The sequence below is a fragment of the Branchiostoma lanceolatum genome, chromosome 9, assembly GCF_035083965.1.
Source record: "Branchiostoma lanceolatum isolate klBraLanc5 chromosome 9, klBraLanc5.hap2, whole genome shotgun sequence".
Taxonomy (NCBI): domain Eukaryota; kingdom Metazoa; phylum Chordata; class Leptocardii; order Amphioxiformes; family Branchiostomatidae; genus Branchiostoma; species Branchiostoma lanceolatum.
Genome location: NC_089730.1, coordinates 10,754,019 through 10,766,654, shown reverse-complemented (window position 1 = coordinate 10,766,654; position 12,636 = coordinate 10,754,019). Strand labels below are relative to the sequence as shown.

Here is a 12,636-nt window from a genome sequence, read left to right as displayed (position 1 = left end):
TGAATGGGGGCCCTGGTTACACTACATGAATACAAGGAAACAGAGACAGACGTAGAGTAGATACGTATTTATCATTATAAACGACTGAGCTGCAGTGTTTATTCTATAACCTACGTAACTCCTAGAAATCATAAATCCCTACTAAGTTTGTATTCCAAAACCGATGTCGCCTAAAATTCTTGCAAAGAAACAGAAGCACACTCTAATGTAATGTAGCATGTTAACTTCATCGACACATGATGTGAAGTTTCGTATGCCTGATAAACATTACATGGACTAATCACGCATTCAACGTGTATTTGTAATTCAAATAGCATTTATATAATTGTACGTTTTGTTTATTTGTATTTTTCTAAATGAAAAACTGATATCATAAGATTTCAGTCATCTAGTCAAAGATCAGGCTTGTTACAGGTTCATACATGCACAACCGTTAGTCTAGTGAATTTTTCCTTCTTTCTTTACATGGTACAGTCATGAGTTTTAGAAGCCTGAAATCATATCAAAGCTATCCTCTCGTTGAACTAGAACGATCATGGTGGCGACCCGGCTGATCAGAGGATCCCGTTTCTCCTCGCCCAGCGCCGCCCACACCTCCCGCAGGCGGTCACGCACCAACTTATCCTGTTGACTTGGCTTGGCGCCTGGGTCTACAGACTCCCTGCAACACAAACAACAGTTCGGGTTAGAAACGCTAGGGGCGCTAAAGGTACGTGGTAGAAAGTGGCCGTATTTGAAAGAATTCATCGTGGAAGAGAGTGCAAAGATGGAACATCAGCCACACAAGTAAAAGAGCTGAGAAAAATTAGACAGGCAGAAATTTGTGGTCTTGTTGTGAAGATATGAATGCCCTACCAAACAACAAATGTATACCAAACAACAAATGTATGTATGTATGCATGTGTGCGTATTGTTTATTGCTGGATAATTACCTTAGTTGTAGCGTCATGAAGAAGGCCACGTCTTTATACTGCGCGTTGTCGTGGTCACAGTAGGAGTGGAGCATCATTGCGGAGAGGGGAGGGAGGGTGTCCAGCTCGGTCAGGACGGCGGCACGTCTGCCCCCGCGGAACGCAGAGTCCAGGGCCCGGTCCAGGTGGAGCTTGCCTCGGGCTGGGTCCACTCGGCTGAACTGGCGACTGTTTATGACGAGGGGTTCTTCTGAGTATATCTAAAAATAAAGTAAGGAGAAATAGGATGAAATGTTACAGAATGACCTGCAGACATACACGGAAGAACTCTTTCTAAATTTCTTTATAAATCTTTATAAATGGATGGACTCTTGGGGCAGAATTCGATAGCTGGCGCTTTTTACAAGACCAAATGGTAGTAACGGTACGAGCGCCACCTGCCGGATATGAGGTAGAAGTGTACTTACCCTGGCCAATCCCTCCGCAAGTTGATTGACAGTTCTGTTGGCGCCTGGCAGACCGGCGAGGACGAGCATGGCGGGCTGGCGGGGGTCTCTGTCTTGCAGGTGTTGGTTAATGACGAAGTCTGACACCTGCCATAGCCGTGCTGACTGGGACGGAAAGGTCTTCTTTAACGCCCTGATGGAGGCTTCGTGGTCTCCTAATGAAGGGATAGTATGAAGAAAACAATAATGTTGATCCATGATATGTATTTGGCACTATTTGCTCTTAAAACTACATTGAGAGTAACACATTAAGATTAACACATTAAGATAACAAAATATGAGCAAAAGCATAAACCTTGACTCGATAACCTTCAGTACTAGAGAGGTATCTGTCAAGATCTGAGAAAATAGATACCACTACGACTAGGACTTGAGTTTTATATGCAAAGAGATACGGTTACCATTGCTCCCTTTCTATAAAACAAATACTAGGATAAGCTTACATGAAATGTAATAAGAAAAACTTAACAGGCCTTACCAGATGTAACGGGTGGAGGTTCTGCCAGTCCTGTCTCTCTCGTCACGTCTAGTGCAGTCACCCCGCCACAGCCTGACAGTCGGTCCATCCCCGGTCTCTCTCCTGTTGCTATGACGACGCCGTTGTTGTTCATGGCTGTGCGGCACCCGTCCACAACCACCTCCAACACGTCAGGTGGGAGCTTGTCTGGTTCGTGAACGATCAGTACCTCATCAGGACGATCTGACCACGCCTTCATGACGTCATCAATGACGTCGTTTCGGTGTTGGGTACCCAAGCTTCTAAACTGAAGAGAATCTATGCTAACGAAAGCTTTGGAGAGAACCCACGGGAGGGACTCTGCGAAGGTTCTGACGGTTGGACTCGGGCCCGTGATAGCCAGAAGGGCGCTTCCTTCCTGACTGACAACGGGAGCGAGCTTTGTTTTTAGGGGGTCGAAGACGTCTGATTTCTGTTGTGAGAACGATTTAGTCAGGTGGGGAAGTCGTGCTTCAAAGATTTCCATTTTCGTTGGAGGAGGAGGTGGCGTTGGATCTGGTGTTGGATCTGGTGTTGGATCTGGAGTTGGGATTGGAATTGAAATTTGCTCTGAGGGCTTTGGGGGCCAAAATCCACCAAGAACAATGGCAAACATAGGGAGAACGAAAAGAGCGACTGTCAACAGGAGCTTTGAAACACGTAACCCTTGGACAGTAGAGTCCATGATTTTGCTAGCCCCCTGGACATCTATATTTCCGTTTGCCTTAGCTATAAGCAGATGTGCGAGCATGTGGAGCCTCGGTCCCTCCAGTGGCGCCCCTCCCGGCATCAGCTCCTGTAGCCGCTCCGTGCTGTAGCCCGTCAGCAGCTCGATCCGTCTGCTGATGTCCCGGGCAGGCATCGTCTCCAGGGGGACACCTGTCTGAAACCTGCGAGATAAATAGTATCGATTAAGAAAGGAGTAGGGGGGGGGGGAGAGAAAGAGGAGGGAATGGAAGCTTCAAGGATGAGGAGGGTTAGACAGGGACGAATGGAAGCCAGGGTAACAGGGAAACACCAGCGTCACTTTGTTCAGTTTAAAAATCAAACGGCTCCTTTGCATTTGTGAAGACATAGGACTTCCCCCCAGCCAAATGCACACACACACTAACTAGCCATTAAGGAATAACCGTCAGTGATCTTTTATCATTCACATGTTTATTTTCCCCCGCCTTTCATTTAGACTTAACATCAGCCCGGGTCCTGGCGAAAACCCCTAGAGGTCAGCGGGAAGTAAGATTTAATTGAGACCACGGCAGCCCTTTTTCCCCCAGGCCCCTATAGCTAGATCGGCTGCACCCCATACGGGCCTTACCTGTTGTATGAGTCCGGCGCAGGGTCGTTAACGAGTAGCAATTCAGGAATGATGTCCTTCCCTCTCAAACTCGTGCCCTCTCGCAACACCTCAACACCACCCCGTCCCTCCATCGACATTGATATCGGTCCTGTCGGGAACTTAGAAATCTGTCAAGACAAAAGCGAAACCAGGACGTAGTACACTAGTGATGGTGATGTGTAAAATGGCCACATCCACAGTCTATTCTATTTGAGTTTCTATTTGTATGACTGAAGGAGAGCCCTTACATGTCCTGGCATGTTTTTTCTGTGTTCTCCTCTCAGCTGTCGCACTGCAACTATTGCAAAAAATATAGCGAAGTAATACAACAAGTCTGGCAAATGTGAAATTCACGTTTGACATAACGTTACCTGCTGTCCGTAACACAAAACGCTATGCCTGAGGTGTGCTGTTTACCTGCTTCACACTAGGACCAAGGTTCACGACGCCGTGAACACAAGATTCGAGTTATTGTGAAAACACTGAGGAACATGTCTTATCCTGTAAACGGATTGCCTGGACGCCAGTTTTTTTCAAAAGACTTACCTCCTTCAAGGTGATCATGAACCTTCTGTAAATTGATTTCTTTTCGCATGCGCATTGGATACTCGGTATGGAAATGGGTCAACAACTCTACCTCCAACGGCAAATGGCGTTTGCTTTGCGTGATTATCGAATGACTCTGTGCCTATGTGCCCAGACACATCTGAAATTATTAGGTCTGCCAATTAGTTCACGTACATTCAGAAGACGGCTATACATGAAAAACCTTTTGTACTTGATACAAAGTACCACATATCAGGACGACTAGTCTAATCCATAGAAACTTAAAAAGAGGAACAAGACCTACCTCCCTCCGGTGAACTGGGGGTTTTCGGTGATGGGTTCCCTTTTCGTGTCCGTGATCCCTGACTTAAGCCTCAGTCAATAAGTCCAAGTCTTAACGGTAGATAGAGGTCACTGCATGTAAATATTGATCTGGCTCCGGCCACAGCGCACCTATTATGTACCCAGACGTCTGAAGACTGGAACAGGGATTCTTAGTATGCCCTGTTTTCTTTAGAAATCATTCAATAGTGACCTGCGTGTGCCTCACTGATAGGACTGTGGTCATGTGTGTGTGATGTTTTACTTTGATTGTATGCAGTATCTTAGTAACCTACTCAGACAGAAGCTAACTGATTACAGTAAAACATGACCACGAATAACTCATTCATCGAAACTGCGAAAGTGGAACTAGCGCGTATAAGTGTGATTGGATAGTGATCACCTGTGTTTGTCCGTCCTATAATTTATATTCTTGGACAAGCTGTCTTCATACGTTTCGGTGGTCGCAAACGACAAACTTTAGCCAGCACACCTGACGAAAGTCTTAAAACGACGATGGCAACGATCTTACTCCCGGGAGCGTCCCTTGGCCCGGGCAAAAACTTCCTCCCGGCTATTGAACGTGCTAGAGGTCAGGATGAGTTCCCACTGCCGAATCCGCCGGCTCAGTTTGACGCGGAGAACCCGCTGTCGGGCATGACGATCAGTGCCATAGAGACTAATCTTCGGGCCCTGTGTCACAACGCCAACCCACGGCTTTTGCTCGGCCTGGCAGGGCTAAACGACCAGCAGCCTCAGTCCTGGATCCGCCTGGCTCACTTCTTGATTCTGAGGGCCAACGAGCTTCACCAAGAGCCTGGTCGTCTCCGGCGGCTGTTAGAATGGCCGTACACACAGGCAAGGGCTCGACCGGTGGTGACGTCAGCAGTTACCGTGGTTGTTTTGACTGTCTTGATGATGGCATTCATCACATATATAGACGACTCTTGCGGTGGACAGTTCCAACCGAACATGACACGTGAGTACCGCGAACCTTTGTATCCCCCCCCCTTAACTGGTATTAATAAATAGGCTTACCGACAGACTTATAAATGATACCATCAATGCGAAAATGTGCGGGCAGTTTTGAATGGACCCTGGCACAGTCTAGACGTCCTTTGTGTTTACCCTCTGATTGACACATCTTTTGTTCACACAACATACTACTAGTGTGTCCATGAATGAATTACCCATATGGGTAATTCATTCATGGACACACTAGTAGAATCCATATGGGTAATTCATTCATGGACACACTAGTAGTACGTTAGTTATGAATCATTTAATGTGCTTCACGTGTCACGTAAAACATACGGCCTTTTCACTTCTCGAATCAGATTGTAGACTTTGCCAAGAAAGACTTGCACCATTCGAGCACTAACGGTCGAGTGCACCCCCGCCTACTTGCCGTAACGTTGGTCACTAGGATACGGCAAAGAATAAGTGGCCAACAAGTTATTAAGTTATTAAGTTATTATGTGCAGTCGAAGCAGCATAATTCGTTTTCAGTTGTAAGTTCTGCAACCTCTCTCGGTTGTCGCCAAACACACCCACTGAAATACTGTTGCTTGATAGCCTTAACGTTCTCAAGACATTAAGACATTATTTGCAAGATTTGCCCGCACCTAATTGCTGCTATACCCGTAGGTATTGTAATAAAAAAATTAACATTGAGTTCACGTGCGGTAGAAAAAGTGCCACAATATCTACAACCTTAAAAGGAAACCGCACGCGCTGCCACGCTGTGAATTCGGTTCTTAGAGAAGCAGGCTTGTTTACATTTTTTGCGAAATAGGCTTTGCTTAATTCGTGTTATGGGCAACTAAGCTAACCCTTTTTACAATATGATAAATAGAAAAATATCATTAGCTAAACATTCCTCATCTAGAAAGGCCGAATTACGAGGCTAGACTAACAACACGACTAATGGATAATCTAATTGTGATTGTTCAGGTTTGGACAAGACCATACAGCGGAAACTTCACGGCCAGCCACTAGTCCATGACATAGTGGTTCGTTACATTAAGGACCACGTCAACACCGCGTCCCCGGAAAGAGCCCTGGTCCTGTCCTTCCACGGCCCGCCCGGAGTAGGGAAGAACTACGTCGGAGGGATGGTCGCGGAGAGCCTCTTCTTAGATGGCCTGAACTCTCCCTGTGTCCGTCAGTACATCGCCACAAAGCACTTTCCTCACCATGATCCTGACAGCATCAAGGAATATAAGGTATCAGCAGTATACCTTAGACCTTAGTATAGATTAGTATATATACTAACTATTCCATACACTATGTACATTGGCAAATATATTCAGGAAAATAACAATGACCTCTCACAATGCAACTATTTCATGACTGTTAAAGATTAACAACAACTTTGAACTCCATCATTCTAGAATAACACTGAAGCCAGCAATGGCACAAAGACACCGAATGTTAACACATGTTTTTGGGAAGGGCATTGATTAATTAAGTGTACCATGTTCACACTTCTATATCAGTATCTAACAGCATAGTACTTTCCGAGCAAAAGCGAACATGAACATAAGTTTTAACGTTAATTCTGTGGTTACGAAAGATGTTGGAACGATTGTCGTCCACAGGACAAGCTGCACCGACTCATCCCCGTGGCAGTCCGGAGTTGTCCCCGAACTCTCTTCATCTTCGACGAGACCGACAAGATGCCAGAGGGCCTCATTGACACCATCAAACCTTACGTGGACGCGGGGGCTCCAGTGGACGGTCAAAACTTCAACAAGGCCATGTTTCTGTTTTTGAGGTATCTACAGTGATTTGTTTGGTGATGTGTCATGTGACAACGCTTGCCACAGTGCAGTCACGATCTTATTAATGTACCAGCTAAATGTATGCTGAAGGGCTCTGCAGACTGCATTATTACTGTTAATGATTTAGTTTCATACGTCATACCCGATCGGTTTTTTTCCCTTCATTGCTTTAGCGTCAGTCGTAACCAATTAAATGATTCAATTTTTCTAGCAACACTGCGGCCAGTACAATCATTGACAAATTCATAGAACTTCGCAAGGGTGGAACGGACCGGAACGACTATAGGATCAAACAGTTTGAGAAAATTGTCCAGCAGAGTGCGGAGACCACAGACGGTAAGAGCACATTACCTTTTTGTTCATACAGTTCTCACTGATATTTTCAAACATCTGCATGAACGCAGTTCTATTTAGCTGTGCTCTGTATAACTACTGACCAGTAGGATGAATTTTGACCAGTGCCTGGGTGATGGGTGACTGAAATGCAACCATAAACGGTTGATGTTCTTAGCGCCAATGCAAGCTTTTTGTTAGAAACGTTGCATTTGAAATCAACATTAAAAGAATGAAACACCGAGTTTACACCAGATATACTTTCTAAAAATTAAATTGCGTACTGACTCCTTCATTCGTATATTCTCTAGGAACTGATAAGAAGATGGGCATGTGGCACGCAGCTCTGATGAAACACGTGCATGTGATTCCCTTCCTTCCACTGGAGCTGAAGGAGGTGGAAAAGTGCATTCGGGACGTCATGCTGGATCTGGGGAAGGAGGCTGACCTCACCAAAGTGTGTTCCACAGTACATTGTAGCTATTAGTTCTCAAGTGTACCCACCATTCACATCAGATCTGACAGTCACCGTGTCAATAATTTCTTACTCTTTTTGCATCAGCAGCATGATTATCCACAACATAACAGTATCTTCTGAGCTATTGTTTTTCTTGGTACGAAACATAGCACTAATGCCGTCATTTCATCTCTGTTTGCAAAGTTTCACAGGTACATGGGGAATCAAATAGTATGAAAGAAATATCGTAATTAGTTATGAACTGATCATGCATCCCTCTTCTCATCTGAAATTGTGAAGGATGATATTATCGGTAATGTTGCTTCTTTGTGTTGTTTTTTCACAGGAAATGTGGGACAAAATCTCGGACGAGATTTCCTTCATGGAGAAGGACGGTGTGAAGTATTCTGAGAACGGCTGTAGGGACGTCCGCAGCAAGACACTTCTGCACTTGGAAAAATAGGGACAGTAACACTCGTAGTTTACCTTCTGACACATTGTCACTGATAGCCTGTAGCGTTACATGTAATAGCCATGTTGTAACATGCTACCCATAGAGAGGATTGTGTCAGTTAAGGTTTGGGCTGTATTTGGTGGTGCTGTTTCCCAATGGTATCATATTAACGTTGCCGTAAGACAGACGATTTGAGTACCAATTCTTTTGTGTTTTGTACGTATTTCGTTACTCTGTTTCAACCTTCTTTCTTTGTTTGTTAGCTTTTACATCGTATTGTACGATAAACGGTAAAGGTCAAATACTTTTAAACGTCTCAGTTCACAACCCTCAAACTTCCTGCCATTAAGTTCTAGCGACGTCAATTAGCGTTTGAGTTTGAACATGGTTTGCAAGTGATTACAACAAAGTAAATCAGAACAGATTAGACAAAGTACGTGCTTTATTGGTTAAATAGTAATCGGACATACTTGAATAGAAATATTACAAACACAGAGGCTTACTTTTTTCCATAATTATCAGATTTTTTCCATGATTATCAAATGGTGTATACCAACACAGATGAAGCTACATGCAGATATACTAGTGAGTTAATTCAAAGTTTATTTGTTCGCACATCCCCCCCCCCCCACACACACACACACACAAAAGAATCAAAAGACCCAAGTGAGCATCCCTGTATCAAAGGACAACTATATGGGATATTCTAGAGCCAAGTGGCCAAAAGGCTTCCATTATCCTGGCTCAGTATTGACAGACATGAAGCGAACATATCAGACAAACACGCTTTTAGAGCTAGTATCAGACTATCCAGGGGCCATTGTTTTCTGACCCGTCTACCGTTTTATGTACTATCTACAGCTAAGTGCCAGACCTGTATGTCAAACACACTTTGAAGTGTGACCTTTTACTCCTGGGAAAAGAGAAGCTTTCTACGAAGCATACTTAAGATTTCTCTAGCCTGTTATATACCAGCAAATCTACACCCTTGTTATGACAGACAGGTCGCCTCATGCTATTAGATATATCAGTTATTGTTGTGCTCTCTTTCAAGAAAAGATTTATTTGCGATGCAAAAGGTACAATGTATATGGATAAAAAGGAAAAGTTGTCCTATCAAAGCAAATATGATCTTTTGCCGTTGGAATACTCCTGTACCTGTATCACGGAGAGATTATCCGCACTGAATTTGAATGAAGTTACGGTTCACATGTAGTAGTGATAACAAGTACGCCTGTATAGCAGATAATGTATAGTTCCCTACAGACAGAGACTTCAGTGACGCCGGCGACTAATGATCAGTGACCAAAGCTAGCGCACCGCTGCAGATAGCGTCGGCTGGGTGCACTGTACATGGGCATTAAGTGCCCACACGATGCTTGTTTAATCCGTTGAGAAGTTTCAGACGACCCCGACCTACATTGATCTTATCTAGACACTATGAATTTTTCTGTAAACCGTTGAAGTCTGTGTATTTACGACCATATGATACCAGTCGGTATAACCGACACATTTAAATTTATAACGATGTGTTATTTGTAATAATGTGAATGTCATTATCCTGAAAATCGAAATAGTTCTCTGGTACACAAAGCATTAATTGGAATCAAATCGACCAATTAGATATTTTGTTGTCAGTCGTCGACTCTGTTTGCTACAATGCATTATCGTCTGAACAGTATAAATAAGTGACTGTAACTCAACAATATCCATCTCCTTTCCGTGGTATCTATCAGACATGTTAACTTTGCAGGTCGGAGATCACTAAGCCGTATTGCCGGAGGGGAATAGCCAACCTAAAAGCACCGACATGAATGATTGTATAAGACCATCAGATAGCAATGAGCTACAACCGGATGAGCTTGCTCTGGTGAGACGTCGTGTTGGCTACAGGATTCCTCAACAAGTTCCATCAGCATGGGCAGCGGCTTCGGCAGGGCCTGCTCATCACAGCAAACTGCGGGGAGAAGGAAAAAGCTCGGGTCCTTCGAGCTGCGGCGTCTGATACTTCAGCTGACCAGAATCACGTACTTCAACGAAGAGGAGGTGAAGGAATGGTACAAGCGCTTCATGAAGGACTGCCCCGATGGACTACTGAGGTGGGTAACTACCTCTTTATTAGACACAGCGTAGAGAAATGTTTGATATTTCGTTGTTTGTTAATATTTGAAGGGTTTGTTGTCGCTCAAAGCCGCACAGACGCTAGACAAGAGGGACAAAGCAGATACCTCTTTTCAGTCAAATATTCAGGAATATAGTATTTTTTTAAAAGGTTAAAATCAACAATAAACAACTTGTTACTCAGTTGTATCTATTGACTTCTTTTTAGCGAACACTACTTCTTGCGCTACTTCATGAAGTCTTTCAAAATGGGTGGGCTGCAGGAAAAAGGCACCCTAGCTCGGCAGATATTCCGCACTTTCGACAGAGATGCTAGCGGATCGGTAAGATCTCATTTGAAATTACATTATCCCAGAGACAATCAGAAGGGGGATTTACAGTAAGCGGAAAAGGCAGGAAATTCAGGCCAGGTGAGTCATTAGAACCACCATAGTAACGTAGCGATAATAACTAGCACAGAGTCCACTGATTGTATGGATCTGGAAGATTAGCCAAGATCTAGAAGGTCCCAAACAAGACCGCGAATGCCACACGTGCACGCATTATATACGCAGTATATAAGTATCAGGCAAAGCTCTAATGACTTGTGTTGTCATTCTATAAGCCCAGATGAACAGCGTTTATTGTTGATTACATGAACACATGTTTTATACAGGTAGATTTCCGTGAGTTTATCATAGGGCTGAGCACGCTTCTGCGAGGAACCACTGTGGAGAGACTGAAGTGGATCTTCAACATGTACGACCTGGACAGTAACGGTTCGGTAACCAAGGGGGAGCTCATCCGCGTCTTAAAGGTGAAATGACTTTATATATGTTCAGACTAAGTGTCATATGAACCATGTCATTGCTCCGTTCGAACATAAACTTCTTTGTTTTTTCAACCGTTGTTATACTGTTTACGTGCATTAATGTCGTTATCATAATTTAACCAACCCCACACTTACAAGCACTACTAACTATGCATGTATGGAAAACAAACCGTTATGAAATAGAATGCGCATGTTCGTGAACAATTTCATCAGTTTGGTTAATGACTGAATAGCAAAGTTCTTTTATTCACAATCAAGTATTTACACGAGCCGACGTTTCGATGACTGTCTGTCATCTTCATCAGGGCAATATTATATTGAGTATTGCCCTGATGAAGATGAGAGACAGTCGGTTCCTGTAAATACTTGGTTGTGTCTAGGGATTGTGCCGAATAGTTAAACATAGTCCACCCGTAGTTTATGTCAGTAGGGGCGCAATAAATATAAGATTTTATCTGGTCCAGATGATGCACGAGTTGCGGTACCCTGAGATGGCGGTGGAGACTGTGGATGCATTAGACGAACATCTGGAGAGAGTTGCAGATAAGATATTCACGGGACGTTACTTTCCGCTTTTTTATTACGCTCAAGATATGCCGATAAGTACAGTTGAATAGCACTGCAATAATATATAGGTGATAGATCTCAGCTTACCACAACAAACGCAATGTAGAAATGATATTCTATATGAAGTTCAGCATCTACATCAATGTCAGAATGCACAAAGTTTGCTTATTCTAGAGGTCAAACCTGATGAGTGGGACAGAACGTCGAAACCTGATATGATCGTTTTAAGTCTCTGCTTCAAAGTGCACACAAAAAGGCGCATCACTCAGTGTCAAAGATCTATTGCAATGTCCTATCATCTGACAATGTTGATTCAGGTATAGGATCCTAGGAGAGATATTTTGTGTTTGGGGTCACTGCCGCTCACACAGGACCTTCACCTTTGCTTTTCGGTTCGTCGTCGTCATAACTGTATTATGTATTGCTTGCCCAGTGCAAATACAGCAGTAGCTAGCGGTTTTATTTCCTCTAAAAATGTTTTTTATGACCAATATTGTAATACGTCCAGACAAATAGGATTTTGATTATTCATTTCCAAACAACCTAACCGTTTCTTTTGTCTGCATCAAAGTTAAGCCGCAATTTCCAACACAAGAAATTGGACTTACCAGAATTTTCGACTGATCAACTCCAGTCTTTATTTATCAAGGAATCATGGGAATTGGCCATCCAAAAGATTCTTTTGACATTTATTCTTTCCATTTTTCTGTTGCTCACCTTATGGTCGATAGACATCGATTGTACAGATACTTACTTACTTACTTGGGCCTGTCGCCCATCCTTGGGCATAGGCCACGGACGAGGTGCCTCCATCCTTTAATTGTGATTAATTCTAGGCCATCGTGCTGATTCATTTCAGCGCCTGTCTGGGTTGTTATGTTGACTTAAGTTTGACTTAAGTTTTGACGGTGTCTCTGCTACAGGAGGTTGATGTTGACGGGGACGGCACGCTGAAGTTGAAGGAGTTTGTGGAAGGTGTGCGGAAGAATCCTGG

General features: G+C 43.7%; 3 protein-coding genes across 3 annotated transcripts; 2 read left to right on the top strand and 1 right to left on the bottom strand.

Moving 5' to 3' along the window:
* Positions 1–52: 52 nt before the first annotated feature.
* LOC136441958 (uncharacterized) lies at positions 53–4,210 on the bottom strand. Its single transcript, XM_066438523.1, has 6 exons — positions 4,100–4,210; positions 3,229–3,377; positions 1,896–2,803; positions 1,379–1,572; positions 933–1,171; positions 53–661 (listed from the first exon to the last, which is right to left on the bottom strand). The coding sequence occupies exons 2-6, from the start codon at positions 3,345–3,347 to the stop codon at positions 484–486; spliced, it is 1,638 nt and encodes a 545-aa protein (XP_066294620.1). The 5' UTR covers positions 3,348–3,377; positions 4,100–4,210; the 3' UTR covers positions 53–483.
* Positions 4,211–4,632: 422 nt separating this feature from the next.
* Positions 4,633–8,328, top strand: LOC136441959 (torsin-1A-like). The gene is made up of 6 exons (XM_066438524.1): positions 4,633–5,095; positions 6,070–6,341; positions 6,717–6,892; positions 7,111–7,235; positions 7,544–7,689; positions 8,036–8,328. The coding sequence occupies exons 1-6, from the start codon at positions 4,633–4,635 to the stop codon at positions 8,150–8,152; spliced, it is 1,299 nt and encodes a 432-aa protein (XP_066294621.1). The 3' UTR covers positions 8,153–8,328.
* A 1,628-nt stretch (positions 8,329–9,956) lies between these two features.
* LOC136441960 (neuronal calcium sensor 2-like) lies at positions 9,957–12,387 on the top strand. The gene is made up of 4 exons (XM_066438525.1): positions 9,957–10,242; positions 10,473–10,587; positions 10,920–11,060; positions 11,540–12,387. The coding sequence occupies exons 1-4, from the start codon at positions 10,061–10,063 to the stop codon at positions 11,690–11,692; spliced, it is 591 nt and encodes a 196-aa protein (XP_066294622.1). The 5' UTR covers positions 9,957–10,060; the 3' UTR covers positions 11,693–12,387.
* The last annotated feature ends 249 nt before the right edge of the window (positions 12,388–12,636 follow it).

Bases quoted from the DNA above. Each gene is read 5' to 3' on its own strand.
- LOC136441960 (XM_066438525.1), top strand. From the start codon at position 10,061: ATGGGCAGCGGCTTCGGCAGGGCCTGCTCATCACAGCAAACTGCGGGG. The intron at 10,243-10,472 runs GTGGGTAACTAC...ACTTCTTTTTAG, and splicing joins TGCCCCGATGGACTACTGAG to CGAACACTACTTCTTGCGCT. The intron at 11,061-11,539 runs GTGAAATGACTT...TATCTGGTCCAG, and splicing joins AGCTCATCCGCGTCTTAAAG to ATGATGCACGAGTTGCGGTA.
- LOC136441958 (XM_066438523.1), bottom strand. From the start codon at position 3,347: ATGTCGATGGAGGGACGGGGTGGTGTTGAGGTGTTGCGAGAGGGCACG. The intron at 2,804-3,228 runs GTAAGGCCCGTA...TTTATCTCGCAG, and splicing joins GCGCCGGACTCATACAACAG to GTTTCAGACAGGTGTCCCCC. The intron at 1,172-1,378 runs GTAAGTACACTT...CTTTATTTTTAG, and splicing joins TTGCGGAGGGATTGGCCAGG to ATATACTCAGAAGAACCCCT.
- LOC136441959 (XM_066438524.1), top strand. From the start codon at position 4,633: ATGGCAACGATCTTACTCCCGGGAGCGTCCCTTGGCCCGGGCAAAAAC. The intron at 5,096-6,069 runs GTGAGTACCGCG...GTGATTGTTCAG, and splicing joins GTTCCAACCGAACATGACAC to GTTTGGACAAGACCATACAG. The intron at 7,236-7,543 runs GTAAGAGCACAT...TATATTCTCTAG, and splicing joins GAGTGCGGAGACCACAGACG to GAACTGATAAGAAGATGGGC.